The following is a 12938-nucleotide window of genomic DNA, read 5'->3' as shown; positions in this document are numbered from 1 at the left end:
ATTAGGACCCACCCTAATGACCTCATTTTAACTTAATTACCTCTGTGTCCCAATAAAGCCACATTCTGAGGTACTGGGGATTAAGACTTCAACATACGAATTTGGCAGGGGACATAATTCAGCCCATAACACAAGGTAACCTTTTGAGAAAGTGCTTTGGACTTCATTACTATTCTCTATTTTAATAATATAATAGTTAACATTTATTGAATTAAGTGCCATATACTGTTTCAAAGTGCTTTCCATTTATTAATTCATTTAATTGTCACAACATCCTTAAGAGGTTGGTATTATTAATTCCATTTTTACAGATGAGGAAACTGAGGCACTGCGAACTTAAGTAACTTGCCTACCTCTTCACAGCCAGCAAGAGGTAGATTCCAGATTGGAGCCCAGATAGTGCCGCTGTAGTGTACACTGCATATTTAACGTTGCTGGTCTCCCCAAGTGCTGCCTCCAACTTCGGGCACCAAAACTGTAGTGGTCAGGCTCTGGGTTCTCGCGTTTTCCCACCTTCATGTGTATTATGAATGAACCATCCCAAGACTGATTTCTGGCCACTCCAACCTATTCCCACGTGGGTCCAGCTACGTGAAGTCAGGCTAATGATACTCTGGGGAGGGAGGAGGCATTGTTCGGGAGAATCATTTCTTTTGGGCTTCACACCAAAAATTTGAAGTAATTAACATGTCCTTGTTTCTGGTCTCAGTTGGAAGAGGAGTTGAAAGCAAGGATTGAAATGTGGGAACAGGAGCATTCAAAGGCATTTGTGGTGAATGGGCAGAAATTCATGGAGTATGTAACAGAACAGTGGGAGATGCACCGACTGGAGAAAGAGAGAGCCAAGCAGGAACGAGTAAGTGAACCCAGTTTGGGAGGAGGAGAAGATAGCATGAGTGAGCAGCCCACAGTCTCTGCCAGGGCTCTAGGTTGGTTGAAGGAGTAGCTCATGGCAGCTCTTTTTAGCTCTGGGTGCAGAGACTTGCGCTAGATTTCTGGCCCTGCCTCTGCCCCCATCCCAGACCTGTTCTTCTTCTGGGATTTGTCACTCTTGCTTCTGACTTTCACATAGCAACTAAAGAACAAGAAGCAAACTGAGACAGAGATGCTCTATGGCAGTACTCCGCGAACACCCAACAAGCGGCGAGGACTGGCACCTGGCACACCGGGCAAAGTGCGCAAGGTAAACATGAGGCCGCATGAACTGCCATGTCTGAGGCATTTTTGAGGCTAGGGCTCTGCCCATCTCTTGCCTTCTGTCCTGCAGAGATGGGAAAGAGTTTTTCTAGCCTTCCAGGTTGAGTCCATTTGACAGTGTGAATGCAATTCTGCAGTTCAATCCTGAGTAGGGACTTGACAGTGACGGTCAAGGAGTGGCCAGCTTTGATGTGTGCCAGTTGTTGAGTCCCAGATTAAACTCGGGGGCCAGCAGCTGCCAACATTCTGTAATGATGAGAACCTTCAGAGGTTCATTCTGTAATTCCAGCAAGTGACCATGGCACTATGTGAAAGAAGACTTTCATGCTTGGCAAATGGAATACCTAATACTCCTTAATCTCTAGAGCAGGAAATCAGGGAGTTCTTCCTTCCTTCTTTCTTTCTTTCTTTCTTTCTTTCTTCCTTTGTTTTTTTTACACCGTTTCTTTAATAAATGAAGTGGAGCATTATTTTCCTCTTCCCTTGCAACTCATTTTATAACACATAAAATGTTTTAAAAATCACCTGTAATGTAACTCCAGGAGAACCAATGAGAATATTTGGTGTTTTTCCTGCTTCTGTAAAAAGCTTTTTAAAATAGTGTATTTTCACAAAATAGAGATCACATATAATTTTGATTTCTGCTTTTTCCCTAGTTGGTATTGGTTGTGATTTTTTTTTTTCATAGCATCAAACTTTCTTCAAATAACATGCTTACTCTTAGCTATATATTCTATTCTTTTGACATAGTGTCATTTACTAAACTAGTTCCCCATTGTTTGATATTAGGTAGTTAATTTTTTATTAGGAAAATAATGTGACGAAATTTTAAAAACATGTTATAAAATTCTAGAAAGGTTTGGGTTTTTTTTTGGCTGTGTTGGGTCTTTGTTGCTGCGCGTGGGCTTTCTCGTTGCGGTGAGCAGGGGCTACTCTTCATTGCGGTGCGCGGGCTTCTCATTGTGGTGGCTTCTCTTGTTGCAGAGCATGGGCCCTAGGCGTGCAGGCTTCAGTAGTTGCGGCACGTGGGCTCAGTAGTTGTGGCACACGGGCTTAGTTGGTCCGCGGCATGTGGGATCTTCCCGGATCAGGGATTGAACCCGTGTCCCCTGCATTGGCAGGCAGATCCTTAACCACTGTGCCACCAGGGAAGTCCGAAAGGTTTGTTTTCATTAAAAGTTTGAAAATCTCTCTATTAGATGCTGAGAACACAAAGATTAGGTGATACGGCCCATGATCTCAAGAGTGCTGCATTCAAACATTTCTCAAGTGCTGGCTGCACTGATCATTCAGTCTGTGATACCAAAGCAGTTATAACAATTTACGCTTCCAGTGGTAGTGCCTAAGTGCTACGCTGGCTCCAATCTTTGCCAACATGTGATATTTTCAGACTTTACAATTTTTGCCCATCTGATGGGTGTGAAGTAATGTCTTATTATAATTTTAGTTTGCATTTTCCTAATTACTAATGAAGTTGAACCTTTTGCCATGTTCATTAGCCTTCTGGATTTCCTATTCTGAGAAGTTTTTGACAGTTTTTCTGTTGGAACATTTGTTTCTTTCTTGCAAATTTTATAGGAATTCTTTGTATGTTCTGGATGCTACTTCCTTGTCAGTTGTGTTACAATAGCTTTTCCCAGCATTTGTGTGTGTCTTCTGTAGCTTGTCTTTTTTGTTGTTGTTGTGCCGGGTCTTAGTTGTGGCAGGTGGGCTCCTTAGTTGTGGCATGCGAACTCTTAGTTGCGGCATGCATGTGGGATCTAGTTCCCTGACCAGGGATCGAACCCAGGCCCCCTGCATTGGTAGCTCAGCATCTTAACCACTGCGCCACCAGGGAAGTCCCTGTAGCTTGTCTTTTTACTCTTTATGGTGTTTTGTTGATGAATGAAAAGTTCTTAATATCAATATAGTAAAAATGTTTTCAACCTGTTTTTTTAATGGCTTGTACTTGCAAATAACCTACCCAGGACCTGAGGCACACAGATATTTTCCTGTGTTGTATTTCCTAGTTTGTGTCTTGTATTTGAATAGTCTTGCTATCCCATTTAATGTTTTTAATCCACCTAGAGTTTTTCCAATTAAAGAAAAAGCTTACAGCTTTATTGAATAAAGTAGACACATAATATTTAAAGTGTACCCGTTAATAAGCTGTGATATATGTATGCACCGTGAATCCCTCACCACAATCAAAACAGTGAACATACCCATCACACCCAAAGTTTCCTTTTGCCCCTTTGTTTTCTCTTTGCTTCCCTTACCACCCATTTCCCTCCCCCCACCCACTTCCCACTAGCTCCTGGCAATTGCAGCTTTGCTCTGTTACTGTTGATTAGTTTGCATTTTCTAACATTTTATATAAATAGAATCATACAGTATGTATACTTCTGTGTCTGACTTTTTTCATCTATTGTTGCATGTATCAGTAGGTTACCCCTTTTTATTGTTGAACAGTATTCCATTGGACATATATACCACAGTTTGCTTATCTAGTTGCCTGTGTTGATGGATATTTGGCTTAATTCTAGTTTTCTGGCTGCTACACATAAAGCTGCTATAAATATTTATATGTAAGTCTTTGTGTGGATATATGCTTTCATTTCTCTTGGGTAAATACCCAAGAATGATACGGCTGGGTCTTATGATAGTTGTCTGTTTAACTTTTGGAAACAAAATGGTTGTCCCATTTTACAATTCCATCTGCTGGATGGAACACTGAACGCTTTTCACAGGTGTCCTCAAAGCTCTTCACCATGAAAACAATCTTAGACTGCTTCCCATCCTCACTCTCTGTAGTGTAGGGATGGGCTGCTAAGCATGTCATCTCACATCAGTAATCTCTGTTCTTCTCCTTAGCTGAACACTACCACCGTGTCCAATGCTACGGCCAACAGCAGCATTCGGCCTGTCTTTTCGGGGACAGTCTGCCGCTCCCCTGTGTCTCGCCTTCCACCTTCTGGCAGCAAGGTTAGTATGCTCTGTGTACAAGCACATCCCCGACACTGCCCCAACCTATGTACTCCGGGGACTGCTGGGAGGTGGAGAGATTGAATACTATCCTCTGGACTGAGAAGGAACTTTGAGGCTGAAAAACAAAGCAGGCAGCTTCATAAAGTGCAATTATGAAGTTTATTGTGGGTAACTTGCATACAGGCAGGATCGGGCAGACAGTGACCCAGAGGCATTTGCAGCTGCACTCAAGCGCAAAAGAGATACGGGGAGATTTAAGGGGGGGGCCAAAGCTAAAAATAGAATCTCAGTACTAGGGAGAAGCACATCTGTAGTGACAGGAACTGGGTGGTTTTCCTCCCCCTCAGGGTCTCAAGACCATTAATCATCTACATCAGCAAAAGGCATTCTTCCAGTTTTCTTATCAGATGAAGGCAAGGGTCAAAGTTGATAGGGAACTTATCTGGCTTGGCCTCATTCCTTGTAAGCTGAAGCTCAGTCATGCAGGAAGGGGAGGGGATGGGACTGCAGGCCTAAGATGGAGCTGACAAAAAGGAGTCAGTATGGTTCAGCCATACAGGGCCCCACCTAACTTGTTCCACTTTCTAAGATCCCTGGATTCGGTTATCATTGAGATGCTGAAAGTTGACAGATGTAAGCTAGCTAATCTGTCAAAAACTAAATGAGAGAAGAGAATGGTCATTTTGAGCCCCGTCCGGTATCACGGGAAGCACTGGATGTGACTGGGAAACTGAAGAGTCTCCATGGGCTCAGTTCAAAGCCTGGTCTTCAGTTGCTACTGAGCAAGGTCCTTGCATGTGGGTCCAGCCCAGTGACACTGGACAACTAGATGCAGATAGGTACTCTCACCCAAGGAGGGGGTGAGGAGTGCGTGCTAAAATGTGTTCGGTCTTTCAGGTATTTTACAGACTATGCTCAAGATAAGGGTTCTGCAGATCATTAAGAATTTGTATGTTTTTAAACCAAAAGTAGGGACTTCCCTGGTGGTCCAGTGGTTGGGAGTCCATGCTTCCAATGTGGGGGGCGTGGGTTTGATCCCTGGCTGGGGAGTAAGATCCCTCATGCCGCATGGCGTGGCCAAAAGATAAAAATTTAAAAAATAGAATAAGCCAGAAGTATAGGATTACAGACACACGAATAATATAAAGATGGTATCAGCCTTTGATAATCCATGTGTGTGGTCATTATAAGGATGATACATTGGTCGATCTTTCTTTTCTCTACAGCCAGTCACCACTTCCACCTGTTCAGGGAAAAAAACACCCCGTGGCATCAAGCATGGAGCCAACAAGGAGAACCTGGAGCTCAATGGTAGCATCTTCAGCGGTGGGTACCCTGCCTCGGCCCCCCCACGGCGCAACTTCAGCATTAATTCTGTTGCCAGCACCTATTCTGAGTTTGCGGTAATTCACCTTTTCTAATATCTACCAGTCCCTGGGGAGCACACAGTTGGGGCAGAGTGGGTATCTTCCCAAGGGCACCCAGGCTATTAGTTAGGACAGTTCTTTGGAGGCTGAGAATCCCTTTCCTGACTTGACCATGGCATGAGGTGGGGGTGGTTTAAGGGTGGTATATAGGAAGAAAGATGGCAGCGGCAAGCAGACATTTAACCTGGATCCTTCTGCTTAAGAAATACCATTCCCTGGCTGCAGGAGGTGAACCTTCTAATCACTGCCCTGGTGCTCTCTTGGTGGAGTTCTTGGTAATTGTCTCAATTCTTTGTTCTTAGAAGGATCCGTCCCTCTCTGACAGCTCCACTGTTGGGCTTCAGGTCTGTATGGCAACCCCTGCATGTCCCATGTCCCTTTTCCAGACTGATCTGTCATCTGCTGGCTTCATTCCCATCTGGGCACAGGGCTACACTAACCAATAATCTCAGCTGTACTATCATAAAACCTTTTTTTTTAACAAAGGAAGCAGGAATTCCTAATACGGACTTCAGAAATAATAAATATCTGGCTTAAGTTCCCAACAGACTGACTAACCTGCCGATTAACTTGTTCAGACTTGAATTGGATTCTCAGCCCCATCTAAAGTCAGGCAAAGTTTTTTTATCATGTTATTTCACAACAGAAAACTTTCACCCTCCCCAGTTGTGAGATTAAAGGCCTCCAATGTGCTGCAAGGAATAGAGGCCCCACCACGTGGGGAGGGGAGCCCCAGCTGTGTGCTGCCTATGAGGTTCTTGGCCTGTGTGCTGATTATTTCCTGGAGTATATGTCTTACTAACCCCTCAGAGCTGAATTGCCAACTTTCTGTCTACTCTGAGCTAGCCAATGCTCATTTCTTTGCCTTTGCCTATTTTCTACCACATTGAGCTGCTAAAGCATATATGAGGCACTGGAAGAAAGTAATTTTTTCTCACAATGCTCTTCAGCTCCTAGTAATGTACTCCACATTTACCAACACTTAACTGCAGTGCCCTTTCCTTAACAATGTGTGTTCTCTCTTCCCTCAGTATCTAACTGTTGAGAGGTGAGCCTGCCCCTCACCCTTGTGGGGGATACTGAGTTAAAGCCTAGGGCATCGACTCTCTTGCTGCAGTGATGGAGAATGTGACAGCTGCCCAAGGCTATCATTCATTTTGAGCACTGAAGCTAGCTTTATATTCTTTTACTTTTGTCAAGTTACTTGACAGGGGTGGTTCTACCTATAGAAGGTGGGTATTTGTCACTCTGGCTAGCTGATTACTGGACAGAGTCCAGCTTTCTCTTTTGTTTGCTCAGCCAAGCCCACTTCATCCACTTGCTGCTTACATATATCTGTTTCTCTCTGGCTAGGCCGAGGGAGATTCTTCTGGTTTTGGTTGCTATGGCTGGTAGACTCCACCAGGCAGCACTGAAGCCAGTAGACTAACCTCTGCTAACATCTGTCCTTTCTCAGTGGTCATTCCTGCTCTGTCTTCTGCTTCTATACCATGTGCTCCAGCATGAGATCAGATCACCAGCAGGTTACAAGGCCCTCAGCCCCAGGGATTGGTAGATATATGTTCTGGCCCATTGTTTCCTAAAGGGCTCAAAAGACCAAAGCTTGTTGCCTACCTAGCTTGACAACTCAGAGAGTACTTTGTGAAGTATAAAGGATTTCTCTTCTGTGAGGTTTTAATAGAATGGACTGGCTGAGGAAAGGGATCAAGGGGCATATGTGCACATGCTTAATCTGTGACTAAGGTGTTCAGAGTCCCTCCCCTTTTGTTCCTAACACAGCCTGTGCTGGGCTAGGGACCACCATCTTAGAGAAACAGCCCTCAGAGGGCTGTATGCTGACACTCACCCGTGCTTACAAGGGCAGGGCATGCATGAGAGGGGACAGTAACGCCACTGATGTTATTTATTTTTCAACAGCGAGAACTTTCAAAGGCTTCCAAATCTGATGCTACTTCTCGAATCCTCAATTCAACCAACATCCAGTCCTGAGAAGCCCTGATCAGTCATCCAGCTGAGGTTTCCTATGCCCTGTGCCTAATTATACAGGGGTGGCTTTAATGTTTCTTCAGTTTAGATGCGCTTGAAAGCCTGGACAGGTTCCATTACCATGGGCCTAACTTACAGGAGTGAATGAGTTACAGATGAGAGTCCATCATAAGCTTAGTACGTCCTTAGACACTTGGTTTTATTTTGACTCAAGAAATACATTAAAACATAGTTCATAGCAGTAAGTGTAAATTTTAGCATATGGAACCTAATTTCTTTCCCTACCCCGTAATTGTACTTGCTAAAGCATGGTCAAGGGCTTGTTTTACTTCACCATTGTGTAGTTAAATGATTGACTATGCCCAAGCTTGGGGTATGGGACATGAAGCAGTTTTTGGCTTGTACACTTATAATTAGCAATTAACATCTTTTTTGTTTAGGGATATTCAGTTAATGCTATAGCTTCAATAGCTTTGCTCTCACCTAAAGGCCTGTCCCCACCACACAGGACAGCCTTCCTCCTGATGAAGATGTCTGTGTGTCAGAAGTTGGGATGGCCCGACTCACTGCCAAAGAGGTGACAGGGAGGCTGGGAGCACCTTTGTTAAATTGTGTACAGTTTTGTTATATAGGCCAGTGCTGTGGGGGTGTGTGTGTGAACACACGTACTTGTCTGAACTCTGCTTCTTCAGTTTTTCTTTGGGTCCAGTTCCCCATCCTTGTGCCCCCTGTGCCTGAGTTCCTCCACCCTCTGCACTTGCCAGCCAAGTTGGGAGGCTGTTTGGATGGGTTGGGCCGTTTCTGTCGTGGAGATCTGGAACTTTGCACATGTCAGTACTGGGGAGCTGTTCCTGCTGTAGCGTCCACGATGAGGCTTCTTCTTTACCTACCCTATGTTATCAATCACTACTGTGCTCCCCAAAGCACTATTATTTATTCTCCGTCTGCCTGCACCAGTACTACTGTCAGCACAGTAAATGGTTCTTGGAAGCTTACCAGTGTGGATTTGGTCTGTGTCAGCCATGCTGTTTAGGCATACGTATAAATGTCCTGATTTTAAAATATAAATATTCTTAAAAATAAATTAAAATGTGTATACTTATATTTCAAAGATATATACTGTGGTGTGTGTTTTCGTTGTTCCCCATGTCACTTTTTGGTTGGTTTTTGTCTGTGGAAAACAGAAAAGACTAAAAGAAATACAAGAAATTTTTAGTCGGGAGTATGATTTTCACATTCTTTTGAGTGTTTGTAAATTAAGAACATCTCTTATTCTGAGAAAAAAGTTTTTTTGAGAGGAATAAAAAGCCTAAATCCTGATGTATAAAGAGGCTGAGGTACTATTAGGAAACTTCTGGTTTCATTGCTATGTACAAGTCTTTGTATGGAGATATATTTTCTTTTGGCTAAATACCTAGGAGTGGAATGGCTGCATCATACATATGGTAGGTGTATGTTTAACTTTTTAAGAAACTGCCAAACGGTTTTCCAAAGCGGTTGGACTATTTTACATTCTCATCAATAATGTATAAGGGTTCCAATTTCTTTTCTTTTCTTTTTTTTTTTTTTAATAAATTTATTTATTTATTTATTTTTGGCTGCATTGGGTCTTTGTTGCTGTGCGCAGGCTTTCTCTAGTTGTGGCGAGCAGGGGCTACTCTTCGTTGTGGTGCGCGGGCTTCTCATTGCGGTGGCTTCTCTTATTGTGGAGCACGGGCTCTAGGTGCACAGGCTTCAGTAGTTGTGGCACGCGGGCTCAGTAGTTGTGGCTTGCGGGCTCTAGAGTGCAGGCTCAGTAGCTGTGGCACACGGGCTTAGTTGCTCCACGGCATGTGGGATCTTCCTGGACCAGGGCTCGAACCCGTGTCCCCTGCATTGGCAGGCGGATTCTTAACCACTGTGCCACCAGGGAAGTCCCCCAATTTCTTTTCTTTTCTTTTTTTTTTTTTATTTATTTTTGGCCGCGTTGGGTCTTCGTTGCTGCGCGCAGGCTTTCTCTAGTGAGTGAGTGGGGACTACTCTTCATTGCAACGCGCAGGCTTCTCATTGTAGTGGCTTCTCTTGCTGTGGAGTGTGGGCTCTAGGTGTGCAGGCTTCAGTAGTTGCAGCACATGGGCTCAGTAGTTGTGGAGCGTGGGCTCTAGGTGTGCAGTCTTCAGTAGTTGCAGCACATGGGCTCAGTAGTTGTGGGTCGTGGGCTCTAGAGTGCAGGCTCAGTAGCTGTGGCTCACAGGCTTAGTTGCTCCATGGCATGTGGGATCTTCCCAGACCAGGGATCGAACCCGTGTCCCCTGCATTGGCAGGTGGATTCTTAACCACTGTGCCAACCAGGGAAGTCCCTGAAGGTTCCAATTTCTTCAATCTTTTCCAACACTTTGTATGGTCAGTCTTTATAATTTTAGCCATTTTAGTAGCTGTGAAATGGTATCTCATTGTGGTTGGAATTTTCACTTCCCTAATGAAAGGGACTTCCCTGGCCACCCGCTGACCCCTGACCTCAGCCCCACACTGACTCTTGACCCAGCCACACAGTTACTCCGGAACCCAGAGGTGTTCCAGCCCCTGACCCAGTTACACGCTGACATTAACCCCGGCTGCACGCTGGCCTCTGGCAGCCGTGCTCTGACCCTTGACCCCAGCTCACGTGGACCCTTTAACCGACGGGTAGGCAGGCCCTGATGGCCAACGCTGGCCCCGGAGAGAACCACACCCTGGTCTCTGCCTGAAACATGGTGCCACCAGAGCCTCGAACTGACCCTAGTCGCATGCTCGCAGCCTGGAGCCACGAGGGCACGGGGGGCGGTGGGGAGGGGAGCGCCCACCGCGGAGAATGGAGCAGGCGCCCAGCTCCAGAGGCAGGTGTCGGGCTGCACAGAGGATGGAGCCTCCCCCACCACTGAGTTGCTAGGTGACCTGGGCCAGGCAGCCTCCGTCTCTGGAGCGCAACTCGCTCAAGCATAACAACCGGAGTCTCGTGAATTCTAAAGAATCTTACAAGGAAACAAGTGCGAAGGGAGCTGCCATGGGGTCAGTAGAGATAATGCATCTAAAATGCTTAGCTCGGTGCCACGTACATCACAAGCGAGGCGTTCGATAGATGCTGTTACTAACGTTGCTGTTAACAACCTGCCTGCCCGCCCACCGAGCGGGTGGGGGACCAGACAGGCTGTGGGCGCCTGTGATGACTAATGATGTTTAACATCTTTTTGTGTACTTTTTTGCCATCATTCTTATCTTCTTTGGTGAAGTACCTGTTTACTATTTTTGGCCATTTAAAAAATTGAATTGTATTTGTTTTTTATTTTTTTGGCTGTGCCCACGTGGCTTATGGGATCTTAGATCCTCAACCAGGGATCGAACCCAGGCCCTCAGCAGCAGAAGTGCGGAGTCCTAACCACTGGACTGCCAGGGAATTCCAGAGCTATGTTCTTACTGTTGAGTTTTGAGAGCTCTCTATATATGCTGCATACAAGTTCTTTTATCAGGTGTATGTTTTGCAAAGATCTTGTCCCCATCTGTGGCTTCTTTTTGTCTTCTTGAAGTATAATTGACATAACATTGTATTAATTTCAGGCTGCTTTAATTCTTTTAACAGTGTCACTGAAGAGCAGAGGTTTAATTTTGATGAAATCCATTTGTTCTTTGGATTGTACTGCTGTTGCTCTAAGAAATCTTTACCTAACCCAAGATGATAAAGGTTTTCTCCTAGAAGTTTAAAGTTTTCAGTTTTACATTTACGTATGATTCATTTTGGCTCTGTGTGTATCATCTATCTGTATGGCTCCAGGTATGGCTTTAAGTTCATTCTTTTTGCATACAGGTAGCCAGCTGTCCAGCACCATTAGCTGAAAAGCTAAACCTTCTCCACTGTACGTTTCTGTTCCACTAATCTATTTGTCCTAATGACAGTACTACCCTGTCTTAATTACTGAGGATTTATACAAATTCTTGAAATCAGGTAATGTTAGCTTTCCAACTTGGTGCTTTTAAACGTTATTTTGTCTGTTCTGCTTACTGTGCATTTCTGTATGAGTTTTAGGAAAAAAGCTTGTCAATTTCTACCCAAAAATCTGGTAGGATTTTTATTGGCATTGCATTGAATCTGTAGACCACCTGAGGGAGAACTGACAACCCACGAACAAGGCATATCTCTACATTTATTTAGGTTTTCTTTAATTTCTCTCAGTATTTTGTAGGTCATGTTTACAGATCTTTCACATCTTTGTCAGATTTATCCCTAAGTATTTCATGTTTCTTGATGCTATTGTAAATGGTATTTTTTAATTAGAATTTCTGGTTGTTGCTTGGCTACATACAGCAGTTGATTTTTGTACATTGCTCTTGTATCCTGCAACCTTGCTAAACTCACTTATTAAAAGAAAAGTGAGAAAAAGAAATACATTCTTTACAGATGATTGGCTTTGTGTTGGAGCAAGCCTTTAATGCTTAGCCAGGCTGTTTACAACTCTGCCTTAGCTTTCAGTCTTGCTTGTGTGGAGCCTGAATGCTAGACAGAAATGAAAGCTTATTGTTTTCTCAGGCATTTCTGAGCAAATATCCAGCCCTGGGCATGTGTTATGCTTTGATTCCCCAGTATACTGTGGGACCTTTTAAAAGGCCTTTCTCCCTATCATCTCCTTTCCCAACCTCTTTCTTCCCAGATCTTTCCCTTGCCCAGGTTATTGCAGCCAATACTTGTGCCTTTAAATACTTTCAGCAAAAGCTGCCCAGCCCTGGGAACACTAAGTAAGTCTGGCAAAACAAAGGTGAGCTCTTGCACTGGTCCTCCAGGGAGCCGCCAGATAGCCTGTAACCCACAACCACCATTCTGTGAGAACTGTTTTCCTCCCTCTGGTACTAGCAACCCACCCAAGCAACTTCCAGGAAATTTAACAGATCAGTGCCCTTATGTTCCCCCTTCATTTTTCACTTTTTCCCTTTTGGGAGTCAGGTGTTAAAGACTAGGACATTCAAAAGTATCTGCATATATGGGGAAAATTAAAAAGTGACCACAATACCTAAGGAAAGGCTCAGAAAAGACGATATTACGTTTACACCTAAGGCTGATCCTTGGTACAGAGACAGCCTACGACAATTTAAAAAAACAAAACAGTGGCAAACCCTGGGGAAGGGGGAGAATCTGATTCCCAGAGTTACCATATTACCAGATTCAAATGTCCAGTGTTCAACAAAAAAGTCACAAGGCATGCAAAGAAACAACATGAGAATATGGCCCATTCAAAAGAAAATAAATCAATCACCAGAATCTGTCCCTGAAAAAGACTTAATGGCAGCTATATTAGACAAAGACTTGCAAACAGTGGTCCTGGGGACTTCGCTGGTAATGCAGTGGTTAAGAAT

The 12938-nt window shown here is 44.2% G+C and overlaps 1 protein-coding gene across 4 annotated transcripts in view; it reads left to right on the top strand.

Annotated features, from left to right (window-relative positions):
• The window catches only part of PRC1 (protein regulator of cytokinesis 1), a 28911-nt gene extending 20221 nt beyond the window's left edge, over positions 1 to 8690 (top strand). Inside the window, exons 10-15 of one of the 4 annotated variants that reach the window (XM_061179923.1) lie at positions 710 to 856; positions 1073 to 1183; positions 4051 to 4161; positions 5391 to 5567; positions 5894 to 5935; positions 7509 to 8690. In XM_061179923.1, coding sequence (XP_061035906.1) covers positions 710 to 856; positions 1073 to 1183; positions 4051 to 4161; positions 5391 to 5567; positions 5894 to 5935; positions 7509 to 7580 — 660 coding nt within the window. In that variant the 3' untranslated portion in view covers positions 7581 to 8690. The remainder of the gene's footprint in view (positions 1 to 709; positions 857 to 1072; positions 1184 to 4050; positions 4162 to 5390; positions 5568 to 5893; positions 5936 to 7508) is intronic. The other 3 variants (XM_061179919.1, XM_061179922.1, XM_061179920.1) reach the window with 3 other exon arrangements.
• The last annotated feature ends 4248 nt before the right edge of the window (positions 8691 to 12938 follow it).

This window comes from Eubalaena glacialis, chromosome 2 (genome assembly GCF_028564815.1).
Source record: "Eubalaena glacialis isolate mEubGla1 chromosome 2, mEubGla1.1.hap2.+ XY, whole genome shotgun sequence".
Classification (NCBI taxonomy): Eukaryota; Metazoa; Chordata; class Mammalia; order Artiodactyla; family Balaenidae; genus Eubalaena; species Eubalaena glacialis.
This window is presented reverse-complemented; position numbering and strand designations above follow the sequence as displayed.